Source organism: Lynx canadensis, chromosome E2, assembly GCF_007474595.2.
Source record: "Lynx canadensis isolate LIC74 chromosome E2, mLynCan4.pri.v2, whole genome shotgun sequence".
Lineage (NCBI taxonomy): Eukaryota > Metazoa > Chordata > Mammalia > Carnivora > Felidae > Lynx > Lynx canadensis.
In genome coordinates this window covers 12871364-12894724 of record NC_044317.1, presented here as the reverse complement: position 1 = coordinate 12894724, position 23361 = coordinate 12871364, and the positions used below count along the sequence as shown (strand labels likewise).

The 23361-nt window shown below is 52.0% G+C and overlaps 1 protein-coding gene across 3 annotated transcripts in view; it reads left to right on the top strand.

The window, feature by feature from the left end:
• The first annotated feature begins 14629 nt into the window (after window positions 1-14629).
• The window catches only part of PDPR (pyruvate dehydrogenase phosphatase regulatory subunit), a 37941-nt gene continuing 29209 nt past the window's right edge, over window positions 14630-23361 (top strand). For all 3 annotated transcript variants that reach the window (XR_003965081.1, XM_030297755.1, XM_030297753.1), the window contains exons 1-3: window positions 14630-14822; window positions 21013-21306; window positions 22464-22597. Coding sequence is in view for 2 of the 3 variants with exons in the window: in XM_030297755.1 (XP_030153615.1) it covers window positions 21083-21306; window positions 22464-22597 (358 nt within the window). In the remaining variant the exon portion in view is untranslated. The remainder of the gene's footprint in view (window positions 14823-21012; window positions 21307-22463; window positions 22598-23361) is intronic.

Here is a 23361-nt window from a genome sequence, read left to right as displayed (position 1 = left end):
GGCAGAAAGCAGATCAGTGGTTGTCTAGGGGAGGGGGTGCCTGGCTGGCTGGCTTGTGTAGAGCACGCGACTTTGATCTTGGGGTTGTGAGTTCCAGCCTCTTGTTGGGTGTACTTAAAAAAATTAAAAATCTTTAAAAAAAAGGTTGCCTGGGGATGGGAATAGGGCTTGACTGACTATAATTCATGAGAGAGGGGCGCCAGGGTGGCTCAGTCGGTTAGGCGTCTGACTTCAGCTCAGGTCATGATCTCACAGCCCATGAGCCCAAGCCCCTCGTCGGGCTCTGTGCTGACAGCTCAGAGCCTGGAGCCTGCTTCGGATTCTGTGTCTGCCTCTCTGCCCCTCCCCTGCTCACACTCTCTCTTTCTCTCTCACAAATAAATAAACATCAAAAAAATTTTTTTTAATTTCATGAGAGAACTTTTTGGGGCGACATAAAGGTTCTGAACCTGGATTGTGGGGACAGATGTCCAAATGTATAAACTGACTGAAAATCATTCAACTGTACATATATGATGGATGCAATTCCTGGCAGGTAAAATATATCCCTCTAAAGCTGTTTAAGAGAACAAACAAACAGTAGGAAACATCAACTCATTTTATGAGTCCAGCATCACACAGATACCAAAACCAGACAGAGATACCACACGAAAAATTTTTAGGGCGACGTGTCCCTATGTCTGTAGTTTAGTTTGAAATGTGCCCAAACCAAGACTGATTGATAACTAGATGAACGAACGCATGACAAAGGATGTTTAGTAGAATGGTAGGATCTAGCATTAGGTATTTGGGCATTCACTGAAAAATCCTTCAACTTTGCAGTACCTTTGAAATCTTTGATAATAAAACGGAAAAAGAAATGTATCCATAACACAGGACATGGCTCAGCTGAGACTAAATTTTATGAAGTCAAACAGTATAAATAATATCGATGTAATCCAAAAAGGAGAAGAAAGACAAAGTTTAAAAATAGGTGGCAAGAGGAAGGGACAAGTATGGGGGTGGGGTGAGAGCTACGTGGCCGTCTAAGTCGGTGGAGAGTATCTGGGCTTCAAGTCTGAGAAATACGAGTATAAGGGCGACTGAGGAGGTTGAGTTAATGACCAGAAGAAAGAGCTGTAAGAGTTGATTGAGAATTGCAGGGGTGGGGTTGTTCAGGGACCTGCTGTTTATCATTATCGGCCTTGTAGTATTGCTCAACTTAAAACTGGTGTCTGTGTTACTTTGATAAAAATAAGAATTAAATAAAAAAATTAGCCACAGGGGTGCCCGGGTGGCTCAGGCAGTTAAGCATCCAACTCTTGATTTCAGCTCAGGGCATGACCTCGAGGTTGGTGAGTTTGAGCCCGTACCAGGCTCTGCAATGACAGTGTGGAGCCTGCTTGGGATTCTCTCTCACTCTTTTTCCTCTCTCTCTCTCTCTTTCTCTGCTTTTCCGCTGCATGCTCTCTCTCAAAAATACATCAATAAACTTAAACATTAGTCACAAAAAGCTCATACTTAAGCTCTTGGAAATATAATAAGACCAGAAGCCTTTGCCTGTTTGGGGCAGATGATCAGGGAGAAGCCTGAAATTGCCCAAGACTGGCTCACTTAGGTCAGGGCTGCTTCTGTCTGGGGAGGGCGCCTGGGTGCTGGAGGGGCCCCCACCCTCCAGAGTCTCCAGATCCTGCCCCTGCCTCAGTTGGGGGCTGGAGTTTGCGGGAGCCTGGAGGCTGTGTGCCCATCTCCTGTTCCTCTTGGCTCCTGGCTGGCTGAGCAGCTGCAGTGTGAGTTCTGGAATCCCGCCTGGGGGAGGAAGGCAAAGCCTAGCTAGGCAAAGAGAGTTTTACATTTGAGATCAGGTGTGGCACTAGGTCATATGGAGAGAGTCTGTGCCTAACCCTTACTGAGAAGAGTAGAGGGAACACACATTTACAAAGCATTTTGAGAAGAAAAGGTGGAGTCTAGAACAAGCAAGTGTTTCATCAGGCCCAGAGCTCTGGACTCAGTAGATTTGGAAAGGAGAATGGGAACTTGCTTTTTTGCGTCCAAGCCCTCCATGCTTGTTGCCACTGGAATTTCTCCCTCCCACGATTCTGCTGAACTTCCATTGGAAAAGCTGCCAGAAAGGAGCGTCTGGGTGGCTCAGTCGGTTAAGCGTCTGACTTCAGCTCAAGTCATGATCTCACAGTTCGTGGGTTTGGGCCCCGCATCAGGCTCTATGCGGACAGCTGAGAGCCTGGAGCCTTCTTCGGATTCTGTGCTTCCTTCTCTCTGCCCCTCGCCTCCTTGCACTCTGTCTCAAAAATAAAAGAACATGAAAAAAATAATAATAAAATTAAAAGGCCAATGCTTAAAAAAAGAGTGGTAACAAAGGCAGCTCTCAGGCACTGATTGTTGTGCAAGGAGCCAAGTATTTTATATACATTGTTTGAGTCTTGCAAAAAAAAAAAAAAAGTATCATTGCTAATTTTACAAGCAAGTAGATAGAAGCTAGGATGATTACTTTTTTTAAAAGTTTATTTATTTTGAGAGAGTTGTATACACACAAGCCGAGGAAGGGCAGAGAGAGAGAGAGACAGGGAGAGAGAGGGAGAGGGAGGGAATCCCAAGCAGGTTCTGCACTGTCCGAACTGGACGCGAGGCTTGATCCCACACCGTGGGAGCATGACCCTGGGAGCGTGACTTGAGCCGAGATCAAGAGTCAGATGCTGAACTGACTGAGCCACCCAGGCACCCCTAGGACGATTAATTTTATGCATCAACTTGGCTAGGCCATGGTGTCCAGAAGTTTGGTCAAGTACTCCTCTGGATATTGTTGTACAGGTATTTTTTAGATATGATTGACAGTCAACTGTTTGACTAAAGCAGATCACTCGCTATAACGTGGATGGGCCACATCCATTCACTTCAGGGCATTAAAAAAAGCACCAAGGTCTCCAGAGGAAAAAGGAATTCAGCCCCTAGACTACCTTTGAACTCAAGAACCCAACATCAAACGTTCTTAGGTCTCCACCATGTCCACTGCCCTACAGATTTTGGACTTACCAGCCGCTACAGTCCGGTGAGCCAAATCCTTAAAATAAACCTCACCCTCCATACACACATCCTATAGGCTCTTTCTCTTTTTCTAGGCTTTATTGGTGCCTAATACAGAGGCAAGGCTTCCCTGCACCACACACTAGATCTGTAGATTGCCTCGTCACTCACCACAGAAGACCGAGGCTGGGACAGAGAGGGCTGGGGGACTTCTGGGGCACCTGAAGAGGCAGAGAGGATAGTGACCCACTCAAAACAACTCAGTAGTCCTTTATTAGACACTGTCAGCTCAGCCGAAGCGTCCGGTCTCACCAGAAGGCCATTTGACAGTACCTGTCAAAACTGTACGTCATCACACTCTGTGATCTGGCAATTTTATTTCCATAAATTTACCTTAGGAAAATAACTGGACTCAGGTATATTGGTAGACCTACAAACAGGACTGTTATAATAATGAGAAAATAAATGTACTTAGAGGAGAGGATAAAGTTTTAAATGAGACACCCGGTCTATGCAGTACTATGCAGGCCCCATAAAAGGAAAATGAAGAACTCTCACTTCTGGGTAGGATGGAGTTGTTGGCGGCCAAATAATGTTCCCACTGAAAACAACTAGAAAAGCCAGAGGAACAGACGATATTTCAGGTTTAAGAGAGGTACAGAAGCAACAGTGGCCAGAAGGGTTAAGGATGTGCAGAGGGAAGAGCCACGGAGGTGCAAAGTGACAACTTTCAGCCATCTGGAATTGCCAATTCTGGCAAGAGGCTAAGGATCCAGGTTTTCCCCAGGGGGAAGGCTGCAGGTGAGACAAGAGAAATTAGCAGAGCCGTTTATAATCTCACAGGCTGCAGTGACAAAACCGGAAGCCTGAGGAACCTCAAATATATGTTCAGTTATCACCATTACCTGAAGTCTGAAATTTTATAAGATGGGAACCTTAAAAGGTGACCCTCATTGGTTCCAGCCCCCGGCCTTCAGGCCCCCCACTCCCCCCGCCAATGCCACACGGGGTGGAAATAAGCTGACGCCACCAAGCCCTGCCCAAACGACAGATTCATGAACAAAGTAGATGACTGGTGTTTTAGAAATGACTTTTTTAAGCTTATTTATTTATTTTGAGAGAGACAGGGACAGCACGAGTCGGGGAGGGGCAGAGAGAGAGGGAGAGAGAATCCCAAGCAGGCTCCGCGCTGTCAGCACAGAACTGGACGCGGGGCTCCAACTCACGAGCCGCGAGATCCTGACCTGAGCTGAAGTCAGACGCTTAACCGACTGAGCCACCCAGGCGCCCCCAGAGTAGAGAATTGAGGAGCTTAAGCCCTCCTGTTGTGCTGCCTGGATTGGAATCCTTCCTCCATTACTTCTCCTCTAAGTCAACCAAATTCTTTAACCTCTCCGAGCCTGAATTTTAGCTTCTTCAAATTGGGAACAGTAGAACCTGCCTCAGAGGGTGGTTATGAATCTAAAATGACCCGTGTCTGGCACAAAAACAGACTTTCAGATCAATGGAACAGAATAGGGAACCCAGAAATGGACCCCCAAACGTATGGCCAGCTAATCTTTGACAAAGCAGGAAAGAATATTCAGTGGAATAAAGACAGTCTCTTCAGCAAGCGGCGCTGGGAAAACTGGACAGCGACATGCAGAACAACGAACCTGGACCACTTTCTTACGCCACACACACAAAATAAACTCAAAATGGATGAAAGACCTCAAGGTAAGACAGGAAGCCATCAAAATCCTCGAGGAGAAAGCAGGCGAAAACCTCTTTGACCTTGGCCGCAGCAACTTCTTACTCAACACGTCTCTGGAGGCAAGGGAAACGAAAGCAAAAATGAACTACTGGGACCTCATCAAAATAAAAAGCTTCTGCCCAGCGAAGGAAACAATCAGCAAAACTAAAAGGCAACCTTCGGAACGGGAGAAGATATTTGCAAACAACGTATCAGATAAAGGGTTAGTATCCAAAATCTAGAAAGAACTTACCAAACTCAACACCCACAAAACAAATAGTCCAGTGAAGAAATGGGCCAAAGACATGAATAGACACTTCTCCAAAGCAGACATCCAGATGGCCAACCGACACGTGAAAAAATGCTCAACGTCACGCGTCATCAGGGAAATACAAATCAAAACCACCACGAGATACCACCTCACCCCTGTCAGAATGGCTAACGTGAACAACTCAGGCAACCACAGATGTTGGCGAGGATGCGGAGAGAGAGGATCTCTTTTGCGCTGCTGGTGGGAACGCAAGCTGGTGCAGCCACTCTGGAAAACAGGATGGAGCTTCCTCAAAAAATCAGAAATAGAAGTACCCTAGGACCCAGCAATTGCACTACCAGGCATTTATCCAAGGGATACAGGTGTGCCGTTTCGAAGGAACACACGCACCCCAACGTTCACAGCAGCGCTAACAATAGCCAAAGTAAGGAAAGAGCCCAAATGTCCATCGACGGATGAACGGATAAAGAAGGTGTGGCACGTATGTACAATGGAGCATTACTCGGCCATCAAAGAGAATGAAATCTTGCCGTTTGCAACCACATGGATGGAACTAGAGGGTATTATCTAAGTGCAAGTAGTCAGCCAGAGAAAAATATCCTAGGACTTCACTCATAGGAGGACTTTAAGATACAAAACAGATGAACGTAAGGGAAGGGAAGCAAAAATAACATAAAAACAGGGAGGGGGACAAAACAGAAGAGACTCTTAAATATGGAGAACAAACCGAGGGTTGCTGGAGGGGTTGTGGGAGGGGGGATGGGCTAAATGGGGAAGGGGCACTAAGGAATCTACTCCCGAAATCATTGTTGCACTATAGGCTAACTAACTTGAATGTAATTTAAAAAAATAAAAAAAAAATAAAAAGTAAAAAAAAATCTAAAAATATATAAATTAATAAATAAAATGATCCATGGCAAGAACTTAGCCGACTTAGCCTGGCACCTGCTGCTGTTATTTTTACCAGCGTTGTCCGGTGGCCGTATGGATACAAAAACGCCCTCCCTCATTCTCTCCCAGGGAGCTTGTCTGCCCAGCTCCTGGTGGAAAGGCCTCAGGTGTGTGGGTCGGATGAGTTAATATTGGTTGGTCTAGGCAATTTCCAAACACGGGATCGCTTGGGGTTTTAAAATCTGGCCTCTCTCTGGGGCGCCTGGGTGGCTCAGTTGGTTAAGCGTCCGACTTTGGCTCCCGTCATGATCTCACGGTTCTTGGGTTCAAGCCCGTGTTGGGCTCTGTGCTGACAGCTCAGAGCCCGGAGCCTGCTTTAGATTCTGTGTCTCCCTCTCTCTCTGCCCCTCCCCTGCTTGCGCTCTGTCTCTCTCTCTTTCAAAAACAAACATTAAAAAAAATGATTTAAAGTCTGGATTCTCTCCTTTTAGGGCATGTATTGCCAGGCAAATGTTCTATCCCTCTGAGCCTGCTTCTTGCCGCCCAAAACAGGGTTAAGGCTGTCTACCGAACAGGGTGAATACGTGGGGATGTTATAAGGCACCGTTCTGACACAAAGCGAGTCCCTGATAAATAGCAGCTATTAACACTAGTAACACTTATCCTGTGATACAGCAGGTAACAAATTAATTACTTTGGAAGGAAAACAAGGGGGGGGATAGCCTTTTTTTAAGCTTGTGTTATTTATTTTGAGAGAGGGAGAGAAAAAATGCATAAGTGGGAGAGGGGCAGAGAGAGGGGGCGGGGGGAGGAGAGAATCCCAAGCAGGCTCTGCACCGACAGTCCAGAGCCCAATGCAGGGCTCGATGTCATGAACCGTGAAATCATGACCCTAGCCAAAGTCACATGTTTCACTGACTCAGCCACCCAGGCACCCAGGAATCACTTTTTAATGCAGAATTTTGGGAGCTTTAAAATTTTTGTATTATCTATATTGTTTTAAAATTGTAATCCACATTTTAATAAATTTTAAGAAGATTAATACATTCAAATTATCAATAGAAATGTAAATATGCTATATTGTGTGCCACATACACATTTTTATCCCCATTTACAGGTGACTTGAGGCTCTCATTCGTTTCTACCAGACATTCCATTTGTGACCAACGGCCGCTGGTCAGAGCTCGGTTTCCCGACCGTGGTCACGCCAGTCTCCCTCCTGCTGGCCTTACAGAAATTCAACCCAAGTATCCCACACACGACTAAATTCTAGAAAGTTACACAGCTGTGGAGGAGGGGAGGGGCTGTGCTCTTGGGGAGCCTAGATGGGGAGGGGCAAGGCCACGCCCCGGGTCCGCAGTGGTACAGGCTCCGCAGGCTCCCGATTTTCCACCGGTGCCCTTCTCCCTGAAGAGTCCGCACCTCGCAGGGAACTGGAGAATAAATAAACAAGAACAACGACATAACATACCGCCTCCAGCGCTTACGAAGGTCCCTGCTTGAGGGGAGAAGACGGAGTGAGGGGGAGAGTGCTAGATTCATGTCAAAAACCAAGGGAACCAGCGGTTATCCCATAACAGAGTCCTCCAGCTCACGGGAGAAACCAACAGACAGACCTCCGTGGGATTCGGGGAGGATAAAGAGCCAGCTCAAGACTCTGCCGTGCCAGGGGGCGCCTGGGTGGCTCAGTCGGTGAAGTATCTGACTTCGGCTTCGGGCCTGATCTCATGGTTTGTGGGTTCAAGCCCCGCGTTGGGCTCTGTGCAGACAGCTCAGAGCCTGGGGCCTGCTTTGGATTCTGTGTGTGTGTGTGTGTGTGTGTGTGTGTGTGTGTGTGTGTGTGTCTGCCCTTCCCCTGCTCACACTCTGTCTCTTTCTCTCAAAAATAAACAAACATTAAAAACACAAAAAAAGACTGCGGTGCCTAAGTAAGTGGGTGGAGTGAGGGAAGGGAGAACACTGCAGCAGTAGTTTTGATTCATTCTGCAACGGTTAGGTCTAGTCACTTAGCTGTGCGGGGTAAGAGACTGGAAAACAATTGAAGAAAGATTCCCACTATGACGTAGGAGTTTCTCAGTGTGGGGCATCGATCGGGTTGTCTGGTGAGAGCTGGTGTCCTCAAAGCAAAGAGAAAACAGATTTTGCTCAATTACACGCCACCGACATAACGGTCCGAGCGGCTCAAAGTGCTCACGTGAGCAGCAGTGAAACAGATACGATTACCTTGAAAGGGAAAAAGAAGGTTCTGAGAGCCGACCACCGTCAGGTCGGAAACAGGAAGCCAGTAGCCCCGTGCTAAGCGATTCATCAGCAGATAACGTTGAGTGGCTTAACGTAAACACCCTGATGGAAGGCTGCCATTAGAGCTTCAACCCAAACCCCTCGAGGAAGAGGAGGAAGAAAAGCAGGAGTTTTCAGTTTTTAAACAGACAAATTTAAAAATGAGCATTTCTTTAAGAAATAGAGCACACATACACTACGCCCCCCCCCCCAAATGTATAAGAAATGGTACAGGTAGGTTTTTCATTGTAAGTAAATTTTACTCCCTACCCCCTAAGAAAACAAAACCAAAAACCAAAAACTTGAAATACACATGGAACTCTAGTTAATGCTACAAAAGCTGAACTGTTTTGGAGGAGGAGGGGTCAGCTTCCATGATGAAAGAGAATGCTCCTACCAAACGGACCTTCCAAACGGTAACAGTTACACATTTACAAAATACAAATGCACAAAACACAGAATGCAATGCCCCAGACGAACAAAGGCAGGCAGTTTTTAGAGGTGGGTCAAAACGGAGCAGCAGCCTGAGCCACCGAGCAGCTAAAACTCCAACGGTAAAACCCACCAAGCTCTGGACACCACGAAAGGCGCCTCAGAAGAACCCAGGCTGCAAGAGAGCAAAGGGGAGCCTGAGAAAGGAGGCTGTCAGAGAAGGAAGGTGCTCAATTACAGTGAAAACTCACTCAAGTCTCAGGCCGGCCCTAGAAATGTGCTTTGTGGGCAAATCATTTCAGATATGCCAACCCCTAGTCCCGGGAGCCCAACTTTTCCAATCTCTATTCTCTCCATCTCTCTCTCTCAATATATATGTGGGGAGGGAGGTATATGGATATATACCCACGTACCATATATGTATATATGTGTATATATATATATATATGTATATATATATATATACACACACACATATACATATATATATATGGGAGCTTTAAAATTTTTGTATTATCTATATATAATATATATATTTATATATATATGTATAGATATATATATCTCCTATAGGCTCTCCTTCTCTCTTTCTATATGGTCTCTATTGGTGCCTAATCCAGAGGCGGCTCAGGAAAGCTAACATCCCAGAGTCATCCACCAAGGAAGAGGCGGTGCAGGCATTCAGACCCAGGCCAGGTCAGCTCCAAAGTTATGCTCTTGACCAAATAGGACAGCGACCCTCTGACCTCGGACTCTGGGGGACTGAGTCAGATGATGCCCCAGATGCAAGTGTCTGAGGGCCCCTAACTCTACAGAGGCCCCTCGAGGTGAGGACAGCAGGAAGGAAAGCGCACCTCGCTCTTTACGAACTGCACCAAAGAGCCTCTCCTCAGTCCCTCCCGTGCCACGGGGGCCGCATGGATTATCACCTCTCAGGGGGAGATTTGACGAGTCTGATTTGGGTTTCTAGTTAATCCTGACTACCTGCACTCCAGATGCGGGGCTGGGAGACCCGGGAAACCTCAATTCACGTGTCTCAGCGCCACCTACCGGTGAGTTGGTACACCCAAGGCAGAAAAGAGTCCCGTCTGCTCTCCGAGGCCCCGAGGCCCCGACGAAACTGCCATTTCACAGATTGGCAAACGGAGCTCGCGCTCACCGCTTTCCCTCAAGTAATCATCTGGTGGATGCAGGGCGCAGCACAAGATGGTTACGGGGAAGCCGGTCCTCTTGGGAGGGACTGACACGCGAGGAGGGGAGAGGACCACGTAAAGACACAGGCGGAGAGAGTCCAGCGGCCACACCAAAGGGAGACCAGGTGTTGTGGGGAAGGGGAGGCTTCACCGAGAGATGGTGGTGATGTGGGCTGAGGTTCTGAAATTCTGGACGGTCTGCCAGGCTGACTGGAGGGGCTTGGGGGGCGGGGGCATTTGATTCTAAATGCAGAACTCTTCCCCGAGCACAGCGGGACAGGTGCCAGGAAGGGCATCTCAGCGAGCGAGAGATGGGTCTGGCGGGTGTGAGTGGAGAGCAGGGTGAGAGGAAAGATGAGCCGCACGCACACACACACGGGGCAAACAGGCCAGGAATCGGGCCCCAGCGTCGCACAGTGTGTGGGCCCAGAGCGAGTTCCACCATGAGGACCGTGCTCTGCCACACGCTAAGGAGTCCGGACGCAACCTCCGCAACGACTGGAGTCATGAGGACGTGCTAAGCCAGGGAGTACAACGATCCCACGTGTTTTGGAAAGACAGCCCTGCAGAGCGAGGCCAGGGTGGGAGCAGGAGCGGGGCCATCTCTTCGGGGATCGTCATCAAAGCGAGGGATGCTACTCTCTGAACGCCGGCAGCAACGGCAGGAATGAGAGGCCGGAAGAGACCAGAGGTCCGGGGACACCACTCGGTCGTGCTGGGTGACGAACCGGAGGTACTGGGAGAAGCCAGCGGGGCGACCAGATGACCCCGCGGTTTCTGACCCGGTTGACCATTCGTGGACTGGAAATAAAAGGAGATTTGGATGATGAGGTCGTTCCCGACGTGTCAGCTTATGGGGTTCTCACACGTAGCGGCTCAGAAGCTGGTTAGATGAGCGGAACAAAAGACCGGTGACTCCTGAGTTCGCGGCGAGTGAAGAGTCCCTCAAGGAGACGGAGGCCCGGACTGCGTCGTTCCTGCGTGGCCACGCGGCCAGACGCCCTCTATTCGAGCCGCGAGATGGCTGCTACACCCCAGACCGGGACCCGGTGCGTCACACGAGCACTTGGCCTCACGCTTACGGGCCCGCAGGGGGCTGCGGTTTGGCGGGCGGCCGTCGCAGGCTGGGCGTCAGGCCGGGTTCAGATCTGTTTCCCGAGTCTCCCCTCCGGTGTGATCCCATGATCCTCCAAGACACGGTGGCCGCTCAGGGCACCATCGCTGATGAAAAGCCGCACCCGGGAGGGCTACGGACGCGCGTAATTTGCCTTAGGGCCTCGCTCCGGGCCTGCACACCGCGGTCTCTGCCGACCTTTTATAAAAGTCCTCAGGACGGCTGACACATATACTCCAACCCTTTCACGCACTGCAAGGTCACCTGGCAGACGGCACGAGGGCCTGAAAAGATCCGGGGAGCACAGCTAGGTGGGGCTCCTTACTGTTACATTGCGTGCTCTTTTCTCGCTCTCTGTCCCCAGCCTCAGCTGTCCTCCTGGCCACCTGCCCTATGCTACGGCGCAGATGGCTTCTGGATTCAGAATGAACACCTCGGCTCCGTCTCTAGATCTTCCCACAAGCGGCGTGATCTTGGAAAAGTCACGTTACCTCTGAGCCCACATCGTCTGCTAAAACCTCACCTCCTAAGATTGTCACAAGGTCAAATGGGATGAGGTATGAGAAGAGCCCTGTCCTGCTCAAAGTATCTTCCTTAGGAACCAGCGAAAGTCCTTCTGAAGCCACAAAGCTTTCACAGCTACCATTTGTCCTCCGGACTGCTCAACTCTTGGCACCCAGCGGTTTCTAGACACGAGAGAGCTTCCTGGAAGCCTCTCGAGAAGTACGGGTCAGACTTCTAGCCTGGTTGATTCCAGTTCACTCAGAGGGTGTTGCTTTACGTGTCCCGAGACGATTCCGAGGCACCACCGCTGGTGCCTACCGCATGCTTAGCACTTTCTTGGCTGGTTCAGTCTTCCGCGTGTTAGAGACTTAGATGTGAGTCCTCAAACCTTCAGAAGAGTAAGGGAGGCTATCTGTCTCTAGCCATGCCGCCACTGCGCGGAGGGTGATGGGATGCCTGTGTGTGCTGTGCCTTGGTTTCCAAATCCTGTTTTATGCTCTGGTAACACAGATGGATACGGTTTTGTGTACCGTGTTTATCCTCTGTTATGGCAAATACTTAACACCCCGTCGCCAAACATGAAGCACGTTTCACAGTGGACTCAGCCAGAGTAATTAACGTGTCTATTTATTCATTTGCAGACCCAGTCGCATGAAAAGAACACGTTAATTAAACTCCGGCTTGATGGAAGTACAGGGTAGGATGTTAATACCGCGCCCGCGGAGGCAGAAATGCTGGTCACTCTGGGCGCCTCGAGTCCCCGGGGCTCCTGTGAAAGAGCCCGTGCCCTAAAATGCCTCACGTGTCCTCAGCACCACCTGCTGTCGCTACACACACACAGAGAGGGGCTGAGCAAAATGCACGTTTACAAAATGTAAATAAGGACTTACAGCGCTGTACGATAATTACAACGGCATTTTCCTGTATCCCAAGAGCACACCGGAGAGTGAAGCGTTAACTGTGCTGCTAGAAACCCCTCGATTGAAACAAGCCGCAGAAACTTTCTACCCAGCAGGCCAGGCCTTTGATCTGGGGAAGAGAGGCTATGGGGGGTGGAGGGGAACCCTCAGACCGAGTGATTGACTTTCTCTTTGTCCTTCCTGTCTACACCTACCGTGGGACATTCTGGCGTAAGGCATGAGAACCGAGAACCGAACCGGGCTTGGAGCAGAGAGTTGCTCCGAGCTCCAGTTCCCGGTGTGCAAAGGAAATCCTGGCATGGATCTTTTGAAAAGATGCTGAAACTATCCTCCCCACCCCTGGTAATTTCAGTCCTTGCGAGACAGAAAACCAAGAAGGCAGAATGTTTGCAACGGTGAATCCAAATACCACGAGTGAAAAGTCCTGTCAAGACGTGTAATTGTGCATGGGATGGTCTGCTCTGTGAAGTATCGTACAAGAAGTCACTCTGACGTTTCGTGGGGTAGGAGAAGCCCAGAAGAGAAAACAGTCAGTCCTCCTGAAGAATAGGGCATTTGGTGGGTATGAGAGCCTAGAAAGTACAAGAATCAACGTCGACAATAAAGGAGCCGTGGGACTTAGCCTTTCAACGTGGAGATGTAAAATAGTGACGGTTGAGGGGCACCTGGGTGGCTCAGGCGGTTGAGCGTCTGACTCTTGATTTGGGCTGAGGTCATGATCTCAGCGTTGGTGGGTCCCAGTCCTGCGTCCGGCTCTGCACTGGTGGTGCAGAGTCTGCTTGGGATCCTCTCTCTCTCTCCTTCTCTCTCTGCCCCTCTCCCCTGCTTGTTCTCTCTCCCGCTCTCAAAATAAATAAACATCAAAAAAATAGTGATGGTTGAGGTAAGCAGGGAGAAATGCGTACAGCGTGTTCACTACTTAACTGCACGTAAACGGAATGGAATTTACAACACCATCACTTCACTTCACCCACCGTTTCGTACAGACAACTAGGTTTCTCCCCAATTCACAAGCCTGAAAATGGCATAGGTGAAACTACTCATCAGGAAAACTTGTGAAGTTTTTCTCCGCAAACTGCCACATCTGGGACGTCCTCAAGAATACAACCTCAGATGGGTTGGTCTATTTCCTCTCCCTTTTGGGCAGTCAGGTGACACCAAGCTCTAAGCCATTAGCTAAAATACTGAAGAATTTCTCTGCACAGAAGCGCAGAATGTCTTCAACTTTTATGCGTCAGACCAGCAAGAGGCGGAGTTTCCATCCTCAGGCAGCCAGAACCCGGTGCAATGTAGCGTGTGAGTTAACTGGCGAGTCAGTGGGTAGACAGTTGTGCAGGTTGTGGGCCGGCCTGGTGCCACCGGGGTCCCTGAGCTTTCCTGCCACCCCCTAAAATGGCAGCAGCCCTCTGGTTCTTGTGCACTGCGGAATCCCATCATCAGAGGCCATAAGGACACAAGACTGGCTCGTGTGGCAAGACGGGCTTCAATCCCAAGACCGGGAAGTGGAGAGTGTGGCCCACCGTGCAGGGGCGGCCGTGCCCTCAGGACGCTCCCCATTCAAAGAAATACTGACTGGACCATGCGCCAAGCGCTGCTGCAAGTGCTGCCGTGCCTAAGATTGAGGTTCTGTCGACAGGGTCCGGGGCCTGCAACTGGTGGCAAAGGCAGTCAGCGAACACATACTTCTAGATAGTGATGAGTTCCACGAGGGAAAGAAAACAGGGCCAAGCGATAGGAAGGGAGGACTGGACGGGAGGCTTCTCAGAAGACGGGGTGAATGACTCCGCTTCCTCGGGCCCAGGCAAGCCAGGAAGGTGCAGAGTGAGATCCCGCCCAGAGCTGAGGGTCGCTAAACCCGCCTCCGAGGTCGGGCCAGGCCCGCAGACCGGATTTCAGACGCTCTGCTAGAGCCTGGCCCAAGGAAGAGCCGAGCGCCTTCCAGAGACAAGGGACTGTCGGTCCACGCCGCCCTTTTGCGCCAGGGACTAGAGTGGCTTTGAGCCGCGGACCCGCTCGGGGACAGAAGCGGCAGGGCGCCTGGAGGGCAGAGCGAAGCCCCGCGCTCCCGACACCCCGGCAAGGCCGGCGACCCACCGCAGCATCCCCGCTCCACTTGCACACTTCAGAAGGCAGCCTGGACCACTGGGGCGGGGGCCGAGCTCCCGGGGCGGGGCCTCGCGAGACCCAAACAAGCCCCACGTGGCAGGGGCGGGGCCGCCGCGGGGACGTCACGGCGCGCGCGTGCGCGTGTGCCGGCACGCGCGGGCGTACCCTTGCCGGGGGCCGTAAAGCGCGGAAGGTCGCGGTCTCTCCCGCTTCCCCGGAACTTTTTACTCCCTCCGCCCCGCCCCCTTCCCATTCCCAGGGCCCCGTTTCTGGCGGCGGGACCCCCGGCAACTGTCGTGGCTGCTGTCCCGCTGCCGCCGGGGTGCTGCTGACGGCGGAGCCCGCGGCGGCCCGTGAGGTAAGGAGACGGCGGCGGGGCCGCTCTGGCCTCCCCTCCGCGCGGGTCTCAGCGCCCCCCTTTTCGCTTTGGTCTTCCTCGGGGGGGTCGCGGCCGCCCCTCGTTTCCTGTCGCTCCTGCGGGGTCGCTGGGGACTCCGGCGGCCCGGGGCGGGAGTGGGTCTGCCTCGTCTCTCTCAGTCGGTCTGCGGCTGTGCGGCGTCCGGCCGAAGGGGTCCGGGGTCCGGGCCTTGGGGCCCCGTGCACGGCTGCTCCCGGGCCTGCGCTCCTCAGCCCGATGTCCAGAGCGGCCGGGGTGCCCTGGCTTCGGGCTCCCCGCCTCGGGCTTGCACAGCGCCTGGCGCGGGTTTGGCTGGTCTCGCCCGCCCTTCTCCCTCTGCAGGTGCAATCGTTTTCCCGCCTGGAGACGTGCGGTCCGCCTCTGCTTCGCTAACTTGTAAGCCTGCTGCAGAGTGCGGCAAGCCGAGTTACCGGGAAAAGTGTAGGCCAGGGTGGTGAACTGTCTTCGTGATGTTTGGTCACTCGGGACCCCTGTGAAGGACATTCACGTTAGATTCGGGAATCTCTGTAAGCGTGACCTCTGGGCATGCGGGCGGGCGGGGGGGTGGGGGAGGAGGGGGGAAGGGGAGGAGGGGAGCCGGTGCCGGGCCACGGGGCACACTTTTCCAGCGCTAGGGATATGTATTAATTTCTTAAACTTGCCTGATCACCTGGTTGCACGTTTTGACAGATACACACCCGGGACCAGCAGGATCAGACTCTCCAGAGAAAGAGGCTGGGATAGGGTTGGGGTTTTTGTCTGTCTGTTTGAAAGAAATGTCCCAGGTGGCCCTTCTGCTGAGGCAAGAGTGGGAAGTGTGTCGGTCGAGCTCCACTCACTAGGCTTCCTTGTGACCAGCGGCACAAGCGGTACAAGTGGGGTCCCATTTGTACACACGCTGGGACCATACAGGGGAACAACCCAGAGGGACTTGGAGCTGTCCCTTGCTCTTCTTGTCGTAAGCAGGTGTGAGCATAACCAGTCCCAATATTGAGGTTGCCTTAGCGATTCTTCCTAGAGGGAGAGACTATTATAGGGCCATCTTAGTTTTTTGGTTTTTGTTTTTAAATGTAACTTATTTTAAACCCGGCTACACCTTTTATTTCTTTGTCTCTGACATCTTCAGATTCTTCTCTACCGGCCTGGGTGGCTCAGTTGGTTGAGTGTCCCACTCTTGGATTTGGCTCAAGTCACGATCCCAGGGTCATGGGATGAGCCCCAGATCGGGCTTCATGCTCAGCGTGGAGCCTGCTTAAGATACTCTCCCTCTGTGGCCCCTCCCCGGCTCCTGCTGGCTCCCTTTCTCTCTCTGAAAAACAAATAAACCCGAAAACAATTCTAAAAAATTACTCTATGTGATTTAGATATCCCCTGAAATCTTGGAGCCTAGCCTCAAGATCTCAGAGTCTTCCCTGAATTTTTTCCCATCTCGTTTATTGTATATTCTCATTCCTCCGTTGATTATATTTCCTAGGTGCCTACCCTGAATGCCGGCAGAATCACGCTGAAGTGGTAACTGGTGTCAGCTCCCAGAGAGCTCCATTGTAAGAGGAGACTAAAAACTAGCACTTACTGAGTGCTTCTCGGGTGCCAGTTACCATGCTTTTCCTGTGTTGTCTGTATTCCTGTAGTCTTTGTGGCAACCCGGCGAGGCAGGTGTTCGTAGCTCACCTTGTGGATGAGGAGCCTGGAGCACAGAGATGGAATGACTTGCTCAAAGCCATAGAGCTGATGAGAGGTGGGGGAGATTTTCAGACCCATACCTGTCTGCCCCCAAAGCCTGCATTTTCAGCGGGGCCGTTGTGCCGTTTCCCTGATTGGCAAACAGGCTGTGACAGTGTGGGAGGCTCTGTGCTGGAGAAGTGCAGGGTGTTGTGGGAGAACACAGAAGAGTCACCTGAGGCGGTATTGGGGGAGAGGGGGTCTGATAAGCTGTGAAACAGGGTGAGAGCTGAGGGGATTATCCATGTTTGGGGGGCAGGGGGGCAGGAACTATGCCGTGTGGTTCGAAGGAACAGTGTGCCCAGATCCTGGGGGTTTCAGAGAGACTCAATGCCTGTCCTGTTGGAGGAATCATAAGTATGTCCGTCTGGCTGGAGAGGAGAGAAAGAGACCAGAGGTCAGGAATGAGCCTGATGATGAAGGATCTTGCACACTTCCTGTTCAGGAGAATGCTTTTTTCCTCAGGGCATCAGAAAGCCATTGCAGAGTTTCGAGGAGGGGTGTGAACAAGAGTTTCATTTGAGAAGCCTCCCCCCACGCCCCTCCTCGGAAGGATTGAGGGGGGGTGGGGAGAATGGTGTGCGGAAGCCCTGTCGGGAAGCTTCTGCCTTCATCTGAGCGGGGATGGCGGTCTGTACTCAGGTAATGGCAGTGAGGAGGGGGAGAAGTCGATGGTCTGAGGGAAATGTCGCCTGTGGAATTGCTAGTCCATGACGGTTGGCCGCATAGAGGAGGTGAGAGAGAGGGAGGTGAGAGAGAGGGAGGTGAGAGAGAGGGAGGTGAGAGAGAGGGAGGTGAGAGAGAGGGAGGTGAGAGAGGAGGTGACACCTGGGATTCTTGTGTATGGTGTCACTGCGGGACACAGAAGTGGAGCAGATTTGGAGATTGAGGCAGGTGGCTTTCCCTTCTAGATGTGCTCGGTGTGACCCACGGGAACCCAAGTGGACATGGCCATTGTTCAGCTCGAGGTGCAGATGTAAAGCTCGGGGCTGTTGTGGGCTTAGGCGTCAGTCTTGGTACGCGTGAAATGACCCTGGAGGGTGGCAAACTGAGAGGAGAAGCTGGTCCCAGACACCCTGAGGGACAGCAACACAGAAGGATGGGCAGGGGAGAGAAGGCGGTGTAGATGTGACCGGGGTAGTCGGTGTCAAAATAAAACAGGGACAGAGTGCGTGAGTAGCGGGAGCGATAGGCGGCGTTCAGTGCTGTGGAGAGGGTGAGTGAGATGGGCCCGGTGTCCCTGGAAGGTGGCAACGGTGGCATTCTCGGTGAGAGCAGTATTCCGGCATGCGGGACGGGAGCTTAACCGCTTGGGCTCGGGACGGGGGAAAGGGGGGAAAGTGACAGATACCGTAGGAAGCCCTTCTTGTCAAGTGAAAAAGACAGGTTGTGACGTCATAGTAAATTTTGGTGTAACCCGCCGGCAGACTGTGCAATCACCGAGGTGTAACAAAAAGGACTTTAAGACAGGTGGTGGCACACAGGTGGGTGTCAGGGGAGCACGTGCTGCAAGATAAATAAGTCTGGGGAAATTTCATCAGCCCTGGAATTGAGTATTTTGCACGATGGGAGATCTTAATTTCCTTCTACGTTTGTGTTGTTTACAAAGACCACAATTTTTATAATTCAGAATTTGTAAAATTAAAAACCACCATTGGAAGACTGTTATGGAGCCTTTCTTGTATTTCTCAAGTCAGTTGGGAGAGACTTGAGCGTATTAAAATGCTGAGGATTGGAGGGGACACTGAAGGTATGTGGAAGGGGACAGTTGATGGAGCGGAGTCAAGGGAAGGAAGGAGAGAGAGGGATCCAGGGCACGTGGGGAGGGATCAACTTTTGACCCTACGAGGTTGAAGGAAGAGGTGGTCGTAGATGCAGGTGGAGTTTCAGGGGTTGAGGAGACAGGTTTTGTGTTTGGAAGGAAGGAAGGAGGTGGGGTCCCAGGTTGGGAGAGGAGCAGTGTTGTGGGTTCAGAACCTGAATGTAGACAGACATCTGCCTGTGGCTGAACACGCAGTGGCCCGGGGCTAGCTACGGGGTGCCTGCTAGTGTGAGCCATGAGGGAACGGGGTCTTTTCAAGCATGACCAAGTGGTAATGGTTCTGAAGGGAGAAGGGTGCCCGCCTCCCCCGCTCCTGATGGCAAGGTCAGTGGGACGGGCTGGCCACGTGGCAGTGGCATTTCCCTCAGTAGAGCTGTGTCTCTGTTGAAGCAGAGGTGGAGAGAAGCTAGGTGAAGGGCTGGGTGTTCCAGTTTGGAAAGGATGTTCTGGAGGACACGGTGGAGAGGTTTGGAGGGGGGGACAGCAGACAGAGAGAGAGAGAGAGAAAGAAAGAGCGAGAGAGAGAAATCGGTCATATGGAGATGAGATTGTGGGAAGTCTGGCTGTGGAGAAGCTTCTGTCTTGAGACGGTTTGGCGGGGACCAAGGAGGTGAGGCCTGGAGGTCACCACAAGGTGGCCAAAGTAATCAGCCCTGGTTGGATGGGATTTCCTTGGGACGCAGTGGAGGCCTGCTCGGTCTCAGTTCTGAGATCCTGTCTGATGGATGGGCACCCACACCTTGGCCTTGGACGACCTGGGCCGTCGGGGGCCCTCCGTGGGTTCCGGGCTGGTAGCGGCGTGCTGGTGGGCGCACAGGCTGCCAGGGCTCTCCTCTGAAGTGTCGCCGTCTCCCCACACTCGGAGACCGTGCCTTCGCCCACAGGGCTGTCTGCAGTTTCTTAAAAATTGAACAGTCCTCTTATGCCCTTAGAGTAATTCTCCCTGGTGGCCTGAACCTGTCCGCTCCCTAATCTACCTCCTGGTGTTAGTCATCTCAGAGGGACATGCGCTTGGTCACAGCCTGTGACTCCCGTGGTTCGTCATAAGCCCGCCATGACCGGTCCTCCCCTGCTTTCAGGAAGGGGCCGTGGGACCTGGCGTCTCCAGTCTGTGGCCTGTGCAGACGCGGGGCACGCCGTCCCTCACTGCGGCTTTGGGTTTGTTCTCTTCTCTTCTCTTCTCTTCTCTTCTCTTCTCTTCTCTTCTCTTCTCTTCTCTTCTCTTCTCCTTCTCTTCTCCTTCTCTTCTCCTTCTCTTCTCCTTCTCTTCTCCTTCTCCTCTCTCTCTCCCTTCCTTTCCAGGACCTCATTCTTTGTCACCGCCTCTCCTTCCTCCCCCACCTCTTGCCCTCTTCCTGGCCCTTCTCGCCAGCCCTGAAACAGTCTCCGTGGCTCCCACCTTTGGAGACAAATAGCCTTGCTCCACCCCCATTCTCTCCTCCTGTCTGGGGTTTCTGCTCCCTTCCGGGCAGCGCGTGAAGAAGCTGTGCACGCTCCCTCATCTCCTTGCTCTTGAGCTTGCTCTAGTCCGTACTTCGTCCCTGGCACTGCCCTGGGAATGTCCTCTTTGAGGACACCAAGGACCTCTGTGTCGTCAAGTCCCAGCAGGCACCTGGCCGTCTTGCTCCATCCCTGGCCACCCTCTGTAGTGAACCATCTCCTCTCTCGGCTTCTGTGACACCTCTGCCCGGTTCCCTTTCCGCCGCTCAGCCGTTTGGACGCTCTGTGAGTCTGCCCCGGCGCGCAGTCCCCCGTCCGGTACTTTCTCTTGCCAAGCTGTGCCTGCTGGGGAGCCTCAGAGTTGTTCCTCAGACTGCCGGGTCTCCGGATACCCCATGTCTTCCCCAGGCTTCAGGCCTGGTTATCTAGCTGCTTGGCACTTCCACGTGGATGCCTGCTAGGTGTCTCGCCCTTGACACCTCGGTATGCGCGCACGCGCCCTCACCGCCTCCTTCTCCCTCTCCTTCCCGCCTCCCTCCGCATCCCTAGTCCTTCACACCTTAGGAAGTGGCACCCGTCGCTTAACCTGGAAACTTTGCCATCGTCCGTCTTTCTCCCGCTCCCCATCTTAACATCCGGTTTGTTGGCAAGTTAAGTACTGTCGTTTCACCATCCACAACAATCCAGTCATGGCTCTGACTCCACCGCCACCATCCTTGTGTGAGCCACCGTGCCCTCCCTCTTGGACTCCTGCGGTAGCTCCCTAGCGCTGCCTTTCCTCCAGTCCAGTCCCCACTGTGGAGCCAGGCTGATCTTAGGAAAAGCGTATCAGATCATTTCATTCCCTGCTTTAGTATTTTCCTTTGCTCTTGGAGTAAAATCCCAGCTCCTCGTGAGGCATCCAAGCGCTTGTGTCATTGCTTTCTGCCTGCCTCTCCGGCCTCGTCTCTGGCCGACTGTGCCTTGCCGTCGAGCTGTGGGCACGCTGGCCTCCCTTCTGTGCTCGGACTCCTTAAGGCCTGCCTCCCCTCAGGGCCTTCGCATGTGCTTGTGCCTCTGTCTGGATGAGGCATGATGATTATCATTCTCTGTTGCCTCCTTTTCTTTTGTCACTAATCCGGCGCACTGAGTACAGTGGAATGAAGTCTGTTTGCTTTCTCTGTCTAGTTTGAACTGGGGAGAATCTCCTCTTTGGCCGAGTGGGAGCACATCTCCGAGCTGCTGACTGGCAGACGTGATGTTTTCCCGGTTGCTGTCGGTGGCCCGGAGACAAAGGACCGGCCGAGGATGGCAGAACTGGTCGTCGGGGAGAAGCGGTGCGCCAGCTGCCGAGGCGCATTCTGTCGCCCTGCCTGCCCAGGCACAGGTGGTCATCTGTGGCGGTGGAATCATGGGCACATCCGTGGCCTATCACCTCTCCAAGATGGGCTGGAAGGATATTGTCCTTTTGGAGCAGGGCAGGTAAGGACCAGACGGGACCCGGCTTGGGGCCATGTTGCACTAACTGCGTGGGCTTCCCTCACCCCCTCTGCTCCCGGTAACCTGTCCCGGCAGTGGCTAACCTGTCGCTAAGTAGCATGAGAACAGTCACGGAAAGGCGAAATCTCCTGTCCATGGTTTCACGATGTGCAATACCCGTGTTTTTGGGCTCTGAGAGAGGTGGCAGATGCCGCGGAGCCGAGTATCCGAAGAGGGTGCGTTTTATTTCCGGGTCCAGGCACATCTTACCATCTTGTTCTCCGGGTAGGGGCGGTCAAATGGCAACATAGACCCCGTGGCTCTGGAGCTCCCTCTATGGGCTGAAATGAAATTGGCTGCATCCTGTCTTCTTTCTGTTCCTTTTTTTCCCCCCACTGAATTAACTTATTTTAGAGCCGTGCTAGATTTACAGAACAAATGCAAAGGTTGTACCGAGTTCCCGTGTGCCTCACGCCTGTGTGCACCCGGGACTGACATCTCAGGTTGGGGTTACCGTTAAATATGATGAATCAGTATGGATACCTTATTACTGACTAAGGTTCGTACTTGGTACAAGTTGTCTCACTTTCCCTTAAAGTCCTTTTTTGTTCTATTGCCTACCAGAAATTGAATGACATTTAACAAGTCTGTTGTAATTCTCTCCGAATAGGCAATGCATTTACACGATTCAGAATTAAAAACTGTAAAAGAGTGTGCAGGGAAAGTCTGCTTCTCATCCCTGACTTCTAGCTGAAGTTTCCCTCGCTGGAGGCAAATTAAGTTCCTAGTGTGTCGTTGCAGACACCCCCCGTGTATATGAGCAAACGTGTTGGTCAGTGTGTACGTGTGTACGTGGGTCTTCACTTGCTATTTTTTTCTCTTTTTTTGTACAAGTTAGTGGCATATTAAGTAGCGCTCCTCCCATGCTGTTTTCATTAGGATTCCCATAGTGTTGCAGAAGAGCATTCTCGTGCCTTTTTTATGGCTGCGCGGCGTCCCGTCGTGTAGGTGAACGCCAAAATTTGAAATCCCCCTCCTGTCGGGATATTTAGGTTTCCATCTTCTGATATTACGGTCGGTGCCAGTAATGAGGGTCTTTGAACTAGTTGCATTCACAGATATGCGAGTCTCCCTAACGGCATTTTGGATCCATCCCGCAGGCTGGCCGCTGGCTCTACGAGGTTCTGTGCCGGCATCCTGAGCACCGCCAGGCACTTGACCATCGAGCAGAAGATGGCAGACTATTCCAACAAACTCTACCAGCAGTTAGAGCAAGAAACAGGGATCCAAACAGGTAAGCAGGTACTCTGCCATTTACTGGTCTGCCTGTGGCCCGGACTCTTTCACTCAGTACCATATGCGGTCCGACACCAAGCCTGCCTGGGGATTTTAGTTGAGGCTTGAGTTTCAGTCCGAGCTCTGCACTCGTCCTGGTCTTACCTCGGGCAAGCGTGTGAGCGTGTTGAGCTGTCTGCCGTTTCCTTATCTATCGAGGGGATTCGGTCGTTATCTCGGATCCTATCCAGATGCCAGAATTCCTATGATGTGAAAGTTTTCCTGTGCCATTTCCTGTTTCACCCTCTGAAGTATAGATTAGGTGGCCACATCTGGCTCCTGAAGGAGGAAGAGAAGGAAGTGCTTAAGTTTGGGTGCTTGACAGTGAAATCATAGTCTGAGCCACTGAATTTCACCAGTTGCGCTTAAGGGTATTTGTGACTGTAAAGCTTAAGCGTGTGTTACCCCTTGTGTGCGTCACCAAGGGAAAAGAACCCGGGGAATCGTGAGCCGAATACGACTGGAGCAAGCAGGACGGGGAGACCAAGCTATGGGGCGGTCCCATACGATAACAAGTAGGAAGCAGGTCTGTCAGCTTGTCGCGAGGTGATGGACTAGCCAGAAGCCCAGGGTTGAGCCTGTGTCGTAGCTGGTGAAACCGTTTGGTGGCCGCGGGAATTGTCCTAAGCGAGTAGCTGGGCCTGGTCGCTCGTGTAGCTCAGGGCTGCTCTTCAGAACACCTGCGTGATTCAAATCACAGGGAAGTCAAGACCCCTCCTGACA